The sequence below is a fragment of the Emys orbicularis genome, chromosome 6 (genome assembly GCF_028017835.1).
Source record: "Emys orbicularis isolate rEmyOrb1 chromosome 6, rEmyOrb1.hap1, whole genome shotgun sequence".
In the NCBI taxonomy this organism is placed as follows: Eukaryota; Metazoa; Chordata; order Testudines; family Emydidae; genus Emys; species Emys orbicularis.
In genome coordinates this window covers 26,567,453-26,585,541 of record NC_088688.1, presented here as the reverse complement: position 1 = coordinate 26,585,541, position 18,089 = coordinate 26,567,453, and the positions used below count along the sequence as shown (strand labels likewise).

The following is an 18,089-nucleotide window of genomic DNA, read 5'->3' as shown; positions in this document are numbered from 1 at the left end:
TCACAAAGGTTAAAATGGAAGGAACAGTTCAAAAGTTACATAAGATATATGGAGCCAGATTACAGCTCGTCCTACATGGGTGCAAAGGAGGAGGAGAGAGCATAAGGAGCTCTCCCCTTTTCCTAGAAGACACACCGCAGCCAAGCATGGAGTGCAGGCATTAGCTACCTGAAAGGGGGCAAGGAAGGGTAGACAGAAATTAGTCCCAAAGCTCAGCCTACTTTCTGTACCAGCCAGCTGAGCAGTTACAGATGGTGCACACACTTCACCCATTACAAGTGCACCAAAATTGCTGCATGTGTTCTCCCACTCAGGGGTGTGCACTGGGCGGGGGGAGGTGGGGGCCGGGGGGAAGCAGGGGCACGCTCCCCTCCCCAATCAGCAGTGGCACAGAACTCCTCCAGGGCCAGGGTGGGGAGAGCGAGCTCCTCCTTTGCAGGGGGTATCCATTTCCTCGGTCTGCAGGGGGAGAGCAAGCTCCATCGGCCCCGGAGCCATGGGGGATGGGGTTAGGGGAGAGAGCCAGAACCACCGGCCCCAGGGCTGTGGTGGGGAGAACCAGGTCCTCCGGCCGTGTGGAGCAGGACGAGGGAGGCAGTTCCTCCGGCTGCGGGGGGCACAGAAAGTGCCCCTTCAAAAGTGGCCACATTTTTATTCCTGTGTATGCTCTTCTTCCTACTGAAATTCTGAGGGAATCAGCCAGAATTCCTTGTGGGAGACACACTGCAGGACAGCCCCTCCAATAGAATTGTGACTGTAAAAGCCAGAACTACTTCACAATAAGTCATTTATAGCAGTTGTCATGTGTCTTTGATAAATGTGGTATGAATCAGCAAGTCAATCAAAGTTATGCTATTTATTCCCTTTTGGTAGTTATGTCATATTAACTACGTGTTAAAAAAGGCTAGTTACCTGTAATTCTTGTGTGTAGAGAGATGTGCATATCTATGGATTATCACTCTGGGGTACATATTTCCAGAATGAGAGGAGGCAGAAATTCTCATAGTTCTAGAATTTTGAGTCTCTGAGGCACCAACAGGGTCCTGCATATTACAGAACCCTCACTAAGGCAACTAGCTGACCTCCTTGCATTCCAGGTCAGTTCCTTACAAAGGTGAGAAGAGGAACTTGCAAATAAAAGTCATTTAAACAAGTACTAGATTAAATCTAGATAAGAAGTTACAGAATTCCCTTAAACTCTGATGGGAGGGGTTGGGTGAGCGGTAATGCACAGAAATGCACACAACTAGAGCACAAGAATTAGAGAGAAGTCATTTTATTTTCTCCAAAGATATTCATCACTGTGGATTCCCGCTCATGGAGACTAAAGAGCTTAAAGAGGGTATCTAAAATAAAATGTAATGGAAAAATGGGTAACAGACGGTAACAACAGAAAATCAAGATAGGTGGCATGTCTTTGAATGAAAGCAGCTGTGTGTGTGTGTGTGTGTGTGTGTGTGTGTGTGTGTGTGTGTAAATAAAATATGAAGGACTAAGGTACCTCTTCAACATGAAAGCTTGTTGAAAGGTGGCAAATTTAAATAAAATTATTTTGACCACAGTAAATCTATGTTGGTTGGGAAGGCAGGGGGAGGAAAAAGAGAACAAGGGTTTTGAACTCCCTGTCTTGGGAATATCTATTTTTTTTAGGGTTTTCTAATAGTGCCCATCCCAGTAGTACCGAAGTGTTTGTTTCTGTAACATGAGAAACAATAATTATTGTCTAGATGCTAAAACAAAAGCACCAGTGCTTTGTTAATGTGTGCAAAGAACACCATTTGGCTGCTTTGCAAATTTCTTGGATAGGGACAGATCTGAGGCTAGCATCCAAGGCTGCTCTGTCCTTAATGGAATCAGCCTTGACATGATCTTTAAGCTGCAGACCCGCCAAGCTGTAGCAGTTATTTAGACATAGCTCTCTTGCTAACAGCAAAACCTACTGTATTTGTGTGAAAAGAAGAAGCTAGAAAGACTTTTGCAGGGCTTTGGTCGGTTCCAGATAAAAGTCCAAGGTCATTTTCACATTCAGTTTCTGGAGAAAGGCCTTGTTGGGATGGGCACTGACAGATGTGGGAGAAATGTTGTTAGAATGACTTGGTCATTAAGGCAGAACACTTTAGAATAAATTTAGGATGTATCCATAGAACTACCGTATCAATGAAAATTTAATATGAATGTAAATCAGACATTGGTGCCCCAAACTCACACTTGGAGGTGAAGTCACCGCCACCTGGAAAATTACTATATGATTATCCCACAACACCAAGGTTTATTTAATAATGATTTCTAAATGCATCAATCCCTATAGAGGCTGGAGCAACACTGGTCTACCTTCAACTAGTTCATGACAGACTAAAATAACTGCCAGATGAATCCATACAGAATAAGTTTTTAAATGTAGCCTCAAACAAAGAAAGAAGGCAGTCAAGCAGTTTTTTAAATGGGACATTCAGAAGAATTCACATTAGGCCTGAGCATACCACATTACAGTTTTTTCCCCACTTAAAGTTTTAAGTCCTTATGGCAGACTTCTCCTGAGAAGCTGGGATGATTTTATATAGTTGCGGAGAAACACAATGCCTCTAACTATCTCCATGCCAATAAGCAGCACAAGGATCCCAGGGTGGGATTACAAGCAGGTGCCCTGGTCCATGTGATTATTTGTGGCCAGACTCTTAGAATGATGGGATCAGCCACAGTCATTCCTAACAAGGTTTAGATCCAAATTTGCTACAGTTAACAGAGAGCTAACAGAATAATGCCTTCATTTTTGCTGACCCAAGATAGGTCTTTTGCAAATAGCCTTCAGTCAAGGTAGAACCAACATGCTGATGGGACAGGAGAAAATGCTGATCAGGAAGACTGTAAAGGATACAGGCAGGTGAGGGAGATACTGTGAAGCAAGGGTGCTGCCATAAATTGGAAAGTGAACCATGTGATAATCTCCGGGGAGCTCCACTGTTGACATCAGCCAGGAGAGCAATTGACCTGGAAATGTGTGGCCCAGTCTAAGTCACCAAGTGAGTGTTGCATAAGGCTCCCATGCTAGTGTCTGAAAGGCTCTAAACTTTAGAGCTGTGGCAGTTTCCCTCAAGTCTCATGCTGAATGCACAGATCCAAGGATGATAATTGAATCATCACAAAGATCACTGGAAAAGATTCATTTCTCTGCACTAACAACAAAGTTTATAGAATAAGATAAAATTATTTAAAACACACAGGAAAGCTATTTACATAAAAAGGTTAACATAAGAGAACATCAAAATATTAAATGTATGAAAACAAAAACATATCTTTAACATTGTCTAAATATTTTCTGGCCCTTACATGTGTGAGAAAAATGAAAGGAGAGTATGCATGAGCATCCCCGTTTTCTCTGAGCAATGCAGGGACTCCTATGCTGTTGCACCATTGAAATGTACATCACCTCAAAGAAGGCAAGGTCACAGCCCTGTACTTCTGCAATGGCTCATGCACACGAGGCTGGAGAAAGACAATTAAGGAGCTACCCAGGAGACAGAAACTGCTCATCACTCCCCACATGGGCCAAAAGCTAAATGACAGAACATGGACCTGGGAGAGAAATTATTTTGCATTTCTACACTTACACCATCTTCTATGTCTCTCAGGATGACCGGGTCCTCCAGACTTTACCCTTCCAAAAGACCATCCCACTTGGCATTGTGTTTAAGAATATTAGCTTCTCTATCCATGAAGAAATTGTGGCTGCTAGAACTCCAAACCTTCCAAAAAACCCTCTGAGCTCCATAAATTCATAGATTATAAGGCAAGAAGGAACCACTATGATCATCTAGTCTGACCTCCCATATAACACAGACTGTAAGACTTCCCTGAATTAATGTCTGTTTGAACTAGAGGATATTTTTTAGAAAAACATCAATCTTGTTTTAAAAATCAGATATTAAAAACAGGTGACATAGCTATATAATATCCATTTGTGCCAATAAATATCAGTGTTTTATTTAGGTGAATGTCAAGTTTATTTACTTAAGCAAATACTGATCGAAGCAAATCCAAAGTTATTATTTACCTTAAGGAACAATTCATCTTGCTGTTTATCAAAACCAGGGCGGGCTCTACCATTTTTGCCGCCGCAAGCAAAAAAAAAAGAGAAAAAAGAAAAAAAAAGTACCCGAACTGCCGAAGCAAAAAAAAAAAAAAAAAAAAAGCCGCTCGGACTGTGCTGCCCCAAGAATGGACTGTGCTGCCCCAAGAATGGACGGAATGCCGCCCCTTAGCATGCGCCGCCCCAGGCACGTGCTTCCTCCACTGGTGCCTGGAGCCGGCCCTGATCAAAACAGAAGTCTGTATAGATCTAATTTTTCAAAATCATGGCCAATATGTATTGTTACACACTCTCTAAATCTATTAATCAGAAATACTGTATCTGGAATCTCTTCACATTCATCAAGAAGTTCTAAATGAAACAGTTTTTCCTTCTACATATTTTAAATGGGAGATGTTTAAAAACTGAGAAAAAAAAAGAAGTATATTCATCTCTGAGCCATACAGGTAGCACATATTTGCACATGCTATCTGAAAGCTCAGAGGTGAATAGATTTCATTGAATTTAGCTACATGTAGTCATGATGCCCTGGTTTTCATTTATAAGTTGACTATTTAAGAGTCACCTAAGAGTTGTTCACCTCTAAGAAGATACACCAAGAAATGTATTGAGCCACCACATGATTTTTCAGAGATTTTTATCTTATAAACAACAAGAGAAGTTCACTGTAAGTTCTATATAATACAAGAATATAAAACTCAGTTTTATTTTTATGCAGGGCCGGCTCCAGCTTTTTTGCCGCCCCAAGCGAAGAAAAAAAAAAAAAGATAAAGCCACGATTGGCGGCACTTCCGCAGCAGCTCTACCACGCCGCTTCATTCTTCGGCAGCAATTCTTCAACCGAGAGACCCGCCGCCAAATTGCCCCCGAAGACCCGGATGTGCTGCCCCTTTCCATTGGCCGCCCCATGCACCTGCTTCCTGCGACGGTGCCTGGAGCCGGCCCTGTTTTTATGATATATTAGTAGCTACACTATTGAATCACTCTTTATTGTTAAGATAAGAAAACATTGTCAAACATGCTTTTTTTAAAATAACGAAATGTGTGTAAATATCACTTTCTTAAATTTCTGTCAGGTTCTTAGCTAATAACTGACAAGAACGAAGCCAGGAACTCCCATAAGCAACTCCTCTGCTGTTCCTTTTCCGTTGTGCCTGCAGCTGAGCTCTGCCTCACCTCCCTCATCTCCGAATCAGAATCTACATCAGATGCAGGGGAGGCAATCAGGCTTTCAGTGAAAGTCCCCATTCCCCCAAACAATGATCCTCTCTTTGATCCTCAGCACTTGGCAGGTGTGCTAATCTATGACTGCTGGATCCACACCTGCTTTTATTGGTACAGATCCAAAGCAATACTTGTATTAAAACATTAACCAAACAAAGAATTTAAAATAAAGCATGAATCCTTCTCATTTTTTAGTATAGCAGATATATAGAGTTTAAAAAATCATCTAACCAAGCAAATACTGTATATTAAGGTAATATTTTTAAACACACTAAGGAGCCATTTTTTATGCTTAAATCCTGCAATACTATAAATCAAGTTTTTATACAATTTAAACTAAAATGTGATAGACTAATGATTAAGAAAGTTAGACATAGTGTGACCAGTCACCTGGATGCCTGATCATCCGGATACACATTCTGGGGACAAATAAGGATGGGAAGAACACGGGGGAAGGAAGTGCAACACAACACTAAAAAGACACAAAAGCCTACTGAGCAAGTTCCATAAATTCACAAATACAGAGCTTAAGAAAATGTCCTCCGAAGGAAGGTATCACGTGGAAGGACAAATGAAGAAAACGAATAGCATAAAGAGAAAGTCTGATTAGAGCATGATAGGCAGCTTTGAAAATCTCAGCCTATAACAGCAGGAGGAGACTCAGAGAACCATTTATAAATGTTTCATTATTTATACAGGAGCACAGAGGTTGACAACACTTTACAGGCAAATAAGAAGCTCCCTTTTTCATGGCGTTTACAATACAAATTAGATAAAATACAAACCAATGACAAAAAATTACAGTGTATAGACAAGTGAATTGGGGAGAGAATAAACAAAAAACAATATAAAGTGAACACTGCTCGAGAGATGGAGGCTTTTCCACAAAGAACAAATGAAAAAAGTTGTTACTTTTGAACATTTTGTATTAATTTTGAAAATTTCTTAATAGTTAATTTTGTTTGTTTATTTTATTCAAATTTAAAATTTCTGATTTTGGTGGATTATTATTGCTCGGGTTAAAAAAAGATTGGAATTTGTACAATAAAAACATAGCAAAATAAATTAAATAATTTTTTTCTACAACTTCCCTTAATTATTTTTATAAATGTCCTTCCATAAATGTACCACAGGTGTTCTCAACATTCAAGCCCACCTTACAAAACAGGACTTTCTAATGTAATCTATATGGAACTGGAGCCATTAATACAGTGATTCCGATAAAGGAGCTTCTACTTTAAATAAACCAGCCCTTTGATCCTGCTGTGCATAGAAAAGGAAATGTTTAAAAGCACATATCTTAACTTCCACAAAGTTTTCAGGGCAGTACTTCTTAATTTCAGTACTGAAGACTGCTAGTGGGCATTGTGACGCAGTGTGCCAGGCTGCAAAGCCACTCACTCAAATTTGGCTCAGGTGCCCCTCCATCATGATGGAAGGGTGGCTGGACCAAATTTGAGTGGCACCGCATCCATGTGCAACAGGTCTCAAAGACACTCACTCAAATTTATTCAGGACAGAGGGGCAGCAGCGATGTTATGACCCGATGAGCAGGAAGCCTTGCCGCACTCCCTTAGAAAGTTTGACATACTTCACACATCCATGTTCAGAACAGCTGATGAAGCACAATTTTAGAACAAGGTATGGTAATGAAAGATAAGATTTGTGAAGTATTTCAAATTAAAAAAAAAAAAATCCAGAGAAAAGCTAACTTCTGATTTCAATGCATTATTTTCCTAGCATGAAAAATTACCTCTAGGTGATATGATTTAAAATGGCCAGAATTTCTTTCCCACATTAGTTAATAGCATAAATCTAAACTTATTTCATTACGCAACATACATCAAAGAGCTTTTTATTCACCTACCTCCTCGACTAGCAAGGACAGTACCATCATAGGAAAACGTCAAGCATGAAGTTTCAGTGCCAGGAGCATGTGCCTGCCTGCAGTGGAACTTTGTATGAACCTGTTTGTCAAGCAAATAACATATTTAAAAACTTTGTTACTTCCAGACTGAATATACTTATTTCCTTACAGCATTAAGCATTCTTTATTACATTTCCTGTCTTTTTTTTTTTTTAAATAGAAAATCATTTTTGAGTCAAGGAGGGGAAAACAGTTAACATTTCTATAATCTTTTTAAAATGTTCCTTTTGCATTATAGCTTATTATTATTATTAAAGTGGTTTTAAACGCAAATTTTAACTTTTCACTACATTTCATTTTATAATACAGAAAAACAATTGCACATCTACATACAATCAATACCCACATGTAACTCCCATTAATGAGAAATAAAAGATTGAGATTAAAATATTTTTATTACAAGACACTCAGTTCTCATCACTCCTATAGCAGGTTTATAGTTAAAAAATGTCAAAATGCATTATAAATATTTTGGATAAGACTTAAAAGAAGGACTGGGGGAATTTCTTTTGCCAAATTTAGAATCTGCCTAAGATCAGGAGTTATAGAAGGACTGGGGGAATTTCTTTTGCCAAATTTAGAATCTGCCTAAGATCAGGAGTTATAGATTTAGAATAAAACTCAAATATTCTGAGGTTTGAGTTCCATATTGCACCTGAAAAACTCATATTTGGAAATGCTGTATATTTTTTGTTTTAATCCTAGAAAAAGGGCAGGAATTACTTTTATACATGAATCTTTTGCTTGCATAGAACAGACTTTTATTTAACCAAGACAATCCGCCTTTGTCTTGAAATTCCCTTATATTAAAAAGGGAAAAATGTTTTGTGAAACTCAAAAAACGTTCCGTGAAACCTCTAACTACTAAAAGTTTTACAGGTTTCACAAAACCCAGGTTCTCCCTTCCTTGCTTAAAACAAAGGTCCTAGTTATTAAAGATACCAAAGCACTTTTCACAAACTTACGTTCCACTTAATTAAATTCCCCGGATCTTTCATTTAGAAAATGCATCCTTCTTTATTTTCTGTCCTTAAATGCTGTGTACAGCTGTACTCTGTTAAAGAAAAATTACTTGCTACCCAGATATAGCTGCATTTCTGTGATTCTTGGGGCTTGTCTACACAAACATTTAGTTTGCGGCAAACTGGGATGTAAATCTACCCTGCACTAGAATGCGGGCATTAATTGTCCATGTGGACCACACTGATATACACTAACAGGTCCTTAGTGTGTTTTGATTTAACCTGCTTTGAAATGGGTCTAGATCAGCGTTTCTCAAATGTGGCCACCACGTGCTTTTCTTGCAGCCACAGACTTTTGGGTCGTTATTGGTGGGGAGGCGGGGGAGAGGGCAAAGCAGTGCCCTCTCTGGAGACACAAAAGCTGGAGGAGCAGGCAGCCAGTGAGTTCCCCACTGTCCTAAGGGTGGTGGGGGTCGGGCTTCAGCCCTGGGATGGCAGGCTCCAGCCATGGGGCTTTGGGCTCCGTTCCCCGAGCTCACTACCCCTCCCATCACCTCTGGCCTCCACTGCCTCCCGTAGTGCCCCATTACCCCTGGCTACCGCTGCCTCCACACCCACCTCCCCATCCAGGGCTCAATTTGTCCCCGGGATTGCCAGGGCTGAGTAAGTCTGCAGTGAAAAGTGATATTTGTGTGTTTGTTAATATCACTTTTCACAGCAGACTTAGTAACTAGCAAGTCTAAAAAAAAGCAATAAAAAAAAAGCTAAAAAACAATAAGACAAAAGACAAGAACGTGCAAAGCACCTTATTTGTGTTTCTATTCTGTTTAGGTCCAGTAAAGAATAGAGACAACTGTACATTATTTTTATTATTGAGTCTCCAAAAAAAAAATCCTACATAAATAAATTACAATGATTTGGACATGTATATGTGCATGTTCATTTGTTTTTCCTAAAGTTAATTAAGTATTTTAGGAAAAATTGTTAGAGCGGCCACCAGCAAGAGCTGATGGCCACATTCTGAGGCCACCAAACATTTTGTTGTGAGAACCTCTGGTCTAAATCAAAGTGCACTAAAAAACTGTTGGTGGGTGTCAGCAGGGTCTACATGACCAGTTAGTGTGAAGCAGGCTAGTGTGGGGTAGATTCATACCTAAACTTGCCATAAACTAAGTGTTCACGTAGAAAAGCCCTTGAACATAGTTTGTGTAAAATGACAAAAGTAATTCGTACATATATGCATGTTTTTAAATCCTTCAGTATGGAAGATTCCATATATAAATTTAATCATAGGCAGCTAGAATTAAGGTTGTCTGCCACTTCCCACTATAAGTGTTTTCTCTTGCTTACAATTTTGCCAAACTTTAACCATTTGGGTTAAAATTCTTCATGTTGGACGTCTGCCTCAGGCTGAATTTTTTTTTTTTTTTTTAATTCGAACCCATTTAGTCTAGTTGTCTCCAACAACAAGGCTAGTGAGAAACAGTGTTTTGACCATAAAAGATTCTTAAAACCTTTTCTCTGAAATACTTTAGTGTGCCTACCCATTGGAGCAGGGGCTTGAAATTTGACGGACAGTGGCCTATGTGTCAGGTTTAAACCTTTTGCAATCCTTGTGAAAATCTGCTCAAATCTGGCCAAGTTATAAGCCCTTGAAAAACTACACTTTTGCATATGCTCAGTAGAGACTTCAATTTTAACAGCTAAAATCTAAGATTCCACACAGTGAGAGACCATGATCCAACCCATGACTGTGGGGGCTCAGATTCCTGTAATTGCAACTCCTGGCTGATCTAAGCGAAGGTGGGGCAAGGCACCCAGCTGGCACCCAGCTAGTGTGGAGGAGAAAGCTGTCTGATTTGAATATAGTGGGGACAAAAGACCAGGATGAGGGGAAAGGAATCTAGTTAGACTGGGATTGGAGGTGGAGAGAGAAACTGTGACTGGGAGTTGAAGGGAAAGGACATTGGGACTGATTGGGCAATGAGACTGGGAGCTGTTTGTGAGGTAGAGACTGAGATCCAGCTGGCTGGGGGAATGAGACACTGATGTTGGATCAGGAGCTGGAGGGAAAAAGGGAAAGACTGGGACCAATTGGACAAGGAGACTGGGATGAGGAGTAGGTGAATAGAAATGGGACCAACTGGACAAAGAGACTGGGACAAAGAGCCAGGAGGGATTTGTGGAGGGCGGGGAGGGGGAAGAAGAGAGAGACTGAGATTGGTTGAGGAGCCTGGAGAGAGAGGCTAGGAGCCAGTTGGAGAAGAAAGAGACACTCTGGACAAAGACCCGGTAGTGAGGAACTGGGGCTCGCTGGATAGGATGCTGGACAGAAGGAGTTCGACAGGAAGGGGAATTAAGGGCTGGCTGGGCAGGAGACTGAGATGAGAAGCCTCAGGAGTAGAGACTGGGACTGGTTGGCAAGGAAATTGGGACTGAGAAAAGGAGCCAGGGTTGAGGAAGAGACAGGCCTGGGACAGACAGATTGGAGGGGACAGGGCAGAAGGGTCTCTCCCCGCTAAGGAACACTCCCCTCCGCAGCCTATAGCAGAACCCAATATTTCTCAGTGTCTCAATTTCTCTGCTGTCAGCAATTATCTGTGGAATTGACTGGCAACGCGTGTGTCTCATCCCCTTCTAGTGCTAGTCCACATAGAGTATGACGATCTTCTATTGCTATCAGTTACTCCATTAGCTCAAGAGGCAGAGAGGTCTGTGCAGTGGATCCAAGCTTCCAACCCTCCTGAGGACCCATGTGGGTGACAATATGATACCACATGATGGAATTTCTGTTTTATCAGTTTGCTTTTAAAAAGCTAGGTTATTACACACAAAAAACTACATTAAAAACATTACTAAAGTTTTAAAGTCAAGCACTCAAAAGTTAGGAAATGTCAACATTAAGGTGGTCTATAGAATGTTCTCTGTGCCTCAGCTCCCCATCTGTAAAATGGGGACAGTAAACCTCTATCACCTCACAGGGCTGGGGAGAAGATAATTAATTTTTGCGAAGCACACAAACACTAATGATGAGCAACATAGAAAAGCCCATGAGGAAATTCAATAATTCCGTCTTCCAGGTTTAAGCAGCATGCAGTAAATAAGGCCTAGGGCCACACATTGAAAAATTGAAGAACTGTTCATTAAATGAACACCATCCATCCTGTGCATAGAATGAGGCAGGGGTTCTGTGGAAAAAATAGTATGGTATTATATAATTAAAGACTGTATCATAATGCATATGCACAAGTAGGATAAATTAGGTTCCACAGGCAACCTTGATTCTGACATTTATGAACTTTAGAGAGTTGACTTTGCAAACTAATAATAATGTTCTCTAATGTAGTTTTCTGTCTGTAATATATTATATTTACAAATTAAGGGCCCAGATATTCACATAGGTAAAATTGCTCACTTGCTCAGCTGTTTGCAGGATTGAGTCCTAAATATGGCCTAAAATTTAGGGGAAATGCACATACAACTGACTCTTACATGTACACATAAAGAAAGCTTGGGAAATCATGTAAATTTTTCTTACACTACTTGGAAACTGAATAGAGTAACCTAGGTTTAATCAATGTACTTAGGAACCATGTTTAAAATTGTCATTTCTAAATTAATATACTTATTCTGGACACTACATGTTGAGCAGATTTTAAATGAGAACTACAAGTTTTTGTTGGTGCTATTCTTAAACACCCAAGAACATATTTTATGACATCATCTACAAAAAGGTTCTTTTCAGACTGTGTGATAACACACTTGAGATGCACTGTGAATTATTCTGGTAAATAAATATCCTGCAATATTTATTAAATATTACCACGTAATTTAAAATGATTTATTTTGTGTTTGCAAAATACCACAAATAATTAAAATAAATTAACCATAACCAAATGACCATCACATCAAACTGTCACAACTATTATTAAGATATGGAATTTAACCATTTTAAATAAACTGGCCATACCTAGATCTCTGACCTACATCCCTTGCACACTCAAAAGTTCCACTAAAGTCAATGAATGTAGGATCTAGATTCTTCTGAGTAAAATGTTTACACTACTGCCAATTTAATCTGTCAATTAAACTGAATCTTTCTGCATTGGAAGAGCAACCCTTGATATTTAGCAGGGTGGTACCTACCAAAGGCTCCCAGATTCAGACACATTTATTTGTATTTAATCACAGAAGTGAAAACAGAAAGCCTCTGTGCCTGGGGATACTTACAAGTTTTTCCCTTTACAAGCTAACATAATGTTGAAAATGGGAAGGGGGGAAAAGTTAGGGTATATGTTATCTTAAGTTTGAATATTAAAAAAAAAAAAGGCAGCGATTTTCAAAAACCTGCCCAGCCCAAAGATTTTAGGATCCCACGTAAAATAAGGCTGTACCCTGAAAATGATGTAAAAACTACAATGGGGTTCTATATTTCTCTACCAAAAATAATTTGCTCAGTTTCTCAGTAAAAAAATTGTTTTTCTAACTGCAAAGTCACCCTCAATATATTACTCTACTGAAGAAAATAACCCTGAATTGTAATACTAAATCAAGTACTCTAAAAGTAATTGAAGGTTGAACAAAAAGTTTTTGCAGACACTGGGAACAGTTGATGCAGTTTTCAAGGAAAATAACTTTTTGGCCTCTGGCCTCTTAACATATTTAACTATAGCCTAATCTTGTTTACTAATCATTGGCAAAACTTTTTTATTAACATTACTGCTTGCATCTACATCTAAAATTCCAGTTCTCTCCCTCTCTCTGAATCAGTTTCTGAACATTGTGCATTAACTCTTGTTTTATGTCTTTCCTTTAAGCAAACAAATTAGTGGCCAATTAGTGAATGGGGGTGAATTGAGAACATAAGAACAGCCATACTGGGTGAGATCAAAGGTCCATCTAGGTCAGTATCCCATCTTCTAATAGTGGCCAATAGCAGGTGCCCCAGAGGATATGAACAGAACAGGTAATCATCAAGTGATCCATCCCCTCTTGCCCATACCCAGCTTCTGGCAAACAAAGACTAGGGACACCATCCCTGCCCATCCTGGCTAATAGCCATTGATGGATCTATCCTCCATGAACTTATCTAGTTCTTTTTTGAACTTATCTAGTTCTTTTATAGTCTTGGCCTTCACAACATACTCTGGCAAGGAGTTCCACAGGCTGACTGAGTTGTGTGAAAAAATACTTCCTTTTGTTTTGTAAACCTGCTGCCTATTAATTTCATTTGGTGACCCCTAGTTCCTGTGTTATGAGAAGGAGTAAATAACACTTCCTTATTTACTTTCTCCACGCCAGTCATGATTTTATAGACCTCTATCATATCCCCCCTTATTCATCTCTTTTCCAAGCTGAAAAGTCCCAGTCTTATTATCTCTCCTCATACGGCAGCCATTCATAGCCCTAATCATTTTTGTTGCCCTTTTCTGAACCTTTTCCAATTCCAATATATCTTTTTTGAGATGGGGCGACCACATCTGCACGCAGTATTCAATATGTGGGCGTAACATGGATTTATATAGAGGCAATATGATATTTTCTGTCTTATTATCTATCCCTTTCCTAATGATTCCCAACATTCTGTTCGCTTTTTGACTGCAAATGCACATTGAGTTGATGTTTTCAGAGAACTATCCACAATGACTCCAAGATCTCTCTCTTGAGTGGTAACAGCTAATTTAGACCCCATCATTTTATATGTATAGTTGGGATTATGTTTTCCAATGTGCATTAATTTGCATTTATCAACATTGAATTTCATCTGCCATTTTGTTGCCCAGTCACCCAGGTTTGAGAGATTGTTTTGTAGCTCTTCACAGTCTCCTGAGACATAACTATCTTGAGCAGTTTTGTATCTGCAAATTTTGCAACCTCAATGTTTAACCCTTTCCCCAGATCATTTATGAATATGTTGAATAGGACTGGCCTAATACAGACCCCTGGCGGACACCACTATTTACCTCTCTCCATTCTGAAAGCTGACCATTTATTCGTATCCTTTGTTTACTATCTTTTAACCAGTTACCAATCCGTGAGAGGACCTTTCCTCTTATCCCATGACTGCTTACTTTGCTTAAGAGCCTTTGGTGAGGGATCTTGTCAAAGGCTTTCTGAAAATCGGTGATCTTCCAGAAAACACCATCCTGGCCACTATGGACGTAGAAGCCCTCTACACCAATATTCCACACAAAGATGGACTACAAGCTATCAGGAACAGTATCCCTGATAATGTCACAGCTAACCTGGTGGCTGAACTTTGTGACTTTGTCCTCACCCACAACTATTTCACATTTGGGGACAATATATACCTTCAAGTCAGCGGCACTGCTATGGGTACCCGCATGGCCCCACAGTATGCCAACATTTTTTATGGCTGACTTAGAACAACGCGTCCTTAGCTCTCGTCCCCTAACACCCCTACTCTACTTGCGCTACACTGATGACATCTTCATCATCTGGACCCATGGAAAAGAAGCCCTTGAGGAATTCCACCATGATTTCAATAATTTCCATCCCACCATCAACCTCAGCCTAGATCAATCCACACAAGCGGTCCATTTCCTGGACACTACTGTGCTAATAAGCGATGGTCACATAAATACCACCCTATACCGGAAACCTACTGACTGCTACACTTACCTACATGCCTCCAGCTTCCATCCAGGACACACCACACGATCCATTGTCTACAGCCAAGCTCTAAGATATAACCGCATTTGCTCCAATCCCTCAGACAGAGACAAGCACCTACAAGATCTCTATCAAGCATTCTTAAAACTACAATACCCACCTGCTGAAGTGAAAAAACAGATTGACAGAGCCAGACGAGTACCCAGAAGTCACCTCCTACAAGACAGACCCAACAAAGAAAATAACAGAACACCACTAGCTGTCACCTTCAGCCCCCAACTAAAACCTCTCCAGTGCATCATCAAAGATCTACAAAAGATCCTGAAAGATGATCCCTCACTCTCACAGATCTTGGGAGACAGACTTGTCCTCGCTTACAGACAACCCCCCAATCTAAAGCAAATACTCACCAGCAACCACACATCACTGAACAAAAACACTGACCCAGGAACCTATCCTTGTAACAAAGCCCGATGCCAACTCTGTCCACATATCTATTCAAGTGACATCATCATAGGACCTAATCACATCAGCCATACCATCAGGGGCTCATTCACCTGCACATCTACCAATGTGATATATGCCATCATGTGCCAGCAATGCCCCTCTGCCATGTACATTGGCCAAACCGGACAGTCTCTATGCAAAAGAATTAATGGACACAAATCTGACATCAGGAATCATAATACTCAAAAACCAGTGGGAGAACACTTTAACCTGTCTGGTCATTCAATGACAGACCTGCGGGTGGCTATTTTACAACAGAAAAACTTCAAAAACAGGCTTCAACGAGAGACTGCTGAGCTGGAATTGATATGCAAACTAGATACAATCAACTTAGGATTGAAAAAGGACTGGGAATGGCTGAGCCATTACAAACATTGAATCTATCTCCCCTTGTAAGTATTCTCACACTTCTTATCAAACTGTCTGTACTGGGCTATCTTGATTATCACTTCAAAAGTTTTTTTTCTCTTACTTAATTGGCCTCTCAGAGTTGGTAAGACAACTCCCACCTGTTCATGCTCTCTGTATGTGTGTATATATATCTCCTCAATATATGTTCCATTCTATATGCATCCGAAGAAGTGGGCTGTAGCCCACGAAAGCTTATGCTCTAATAAATTTGTTAGTCTCTAAGGTGCCACAAGTACTCCTGTTTTTTTGAAAATCTAAGTACACTATATCCACTGGATCCCCCTTGTCCACATGCTTGTTGATCACCTCAAAGAATTCTAGTAGATTGGTGAGGCATGATTTCCCTTTACAAAAACCATGTTGACTACTCCCCAACAAATTATGTTCATCTATGTATCTGACAATTTTGTTCTTTACTATAGTTTCAACCTGTTTGCCCTGTACTGAACTCAGGCTTACTGGCCTGTGATTGCCGGGGTCACCTATGGAGCCCTTTTTAAAAACTGGCGTCACATTAGCTCTCCTCCAGTCATTTGGTACAGAAGCTGATTTAAATGATAGGTTACAAACTACAGTTAGTAGTTCTGCAGTTTCACATTTGAGTTCCTTCAGAACTCTTGGGTGAATACCATCTGGTCCTGGTGACTTATTACTGTTTATCAATTTGTTCCAAAACCTGCTCTAATGACACCTCAGTCTGCGACAGTTCCTCAGGTTTGTCACCTAAAAAGAATGGCTCAGGGTTGGCAACCTCCCTCACATCCTCAACCATGAAGACCAATGGAAAGAATTCATTTAGTTTCTCCGCAATGGCCTTATCGTCCTTGAGTGCTCCTTGAGCATCTCGTTCGTCCAGTGGCCCCACTGGTTGTTTAGCAGGCTGCCTGCTTCTGATGTACTTAAAACATTTTTTGCTATTACTTTCTGAGTCTTTGGCTAGCTGTTCTTCAAATTATTTTTTTGGTCTTCCTAATTATATTTTTACACTTAATTTGCCCAAGTTTATGCTCCTTTCTATTTTCCTCACTAGGATTTAACTTCCACTTTTTAAAGGATGTCTTTTTGCCTCTCACTGTTTCTTCTACTTTGTTGTTTAGCTCTTTTTTGGTTTTCTTACTATGTTTTTTAATTTGGGGAAAACATTTAAGTTGAGCCTCTATCATGGTGTCTTTAAAAAGTTTCCATGCAGCTTGCAGGGATTTTACTTTTGGTGCTATATCTTTTAATTTCTGTTTAACTAATCTCATTTTTGTGTAGTTCCCCTTTCTGAAATTAAATGCTAGTGCTGGGCCACTGTGGAGTTTTCCCCACCACAGGGATGTTAAATTTAATTATATTATGGTCACTATTACCAGGCGGTCCAGCTATATTCACCTCTTGGACCTGATCCTGTGCTCCACTTAGGACTAAATCAAGAATTGCCTCTCCTCTTGTGGGTTCCAAGATTAGCTTCTCCAAGAAGCAGTCATTTAAGATGTTAAGAAACTTTATCTCTGCATCCTTTCCTGAGGTGATATGTACCCAGTCAATATGGGGATAGTTGAAATCCCCCATTATTATTGAGTGTTTTATTTTAATAACCTCTCTAATCTCCCTGAGCATTTCAAAGTCACTATCACCATCCTGGTCAGGTGGTTGGTAATATATCCCTATGGCTATATTCTTATTATTCAAGCATGGAATTACTATCCAGAGAGATTCTATGGTACAGTTTGGTTCAATTAAGATTTTTACTTCATTTGATTCTATGCTTTCTTTCACATATAGTGCCACTCCCCTACCAGCACAACTTGTTCTGTCCTTCAATATATTTTGTACCCTGGTATTACTGTGTCCAATTGATTATCCTCATTCCACCAAGTTTCTGTGATGCCTATTATATCAATATCCTCATTTAATATGAGGCACTCTAGTTTGCCCATCTTATTATTTAGACTTCTAGCATTGGTATATAAGCACTTTAAAAACTTGTCACTTTTTAGCTGTCTGCCATTACATGATGTAACTGAATTGGAACTTTTTTCTTTTGACTCTTTCTCATCAAATCCTACCTGTATTTTATCATCTTCCATCCTCTCCTCCTTATTAGGACATAGAGACTCTCCACTTATAGATTCTCCCCTAAGGGATGTCCGAACCACGTGCTCCTCCACACCTGTTGGCTTTCCCCCTGCCCTTAGTTTTAAAAAGTATCACCAAATTGCTTCATAAATATACACCCATCTCAGTTACCTAATACTAAATCTACCCATCGTTGTGGAGTGCCATTCGTGTTATATAGACAGCTCTTGTCATGTCAAGTCCCCAAATATTTGACAATAGTGATAGTTTTAGCACA

General features: G+C 39.9%; 1 protein-coding gene across 1 annotated transcript in view; it reads right to left on the bottom strand.

Moving 5' to 3' along the window:
• Nucleotides 1–18,089, bottom strand: part of WDR70 (WD repeat domain 70) — a 263,694-nt gene that overhangs the window by 48,673 nt on the left and 196,932 nt on the right. The window contains exon 11 of the mRNA XM_065406340.1: nucleotides 7,179–7,278. Within this exon, the coding sequence (XP_065262412.1) occupies nucleotides 7,179–7,278 (100 nt within the window). The remainder of the gene's footprint in view (nucleotides 1–7,178; nucleotides 7,279–18,089) is intronic.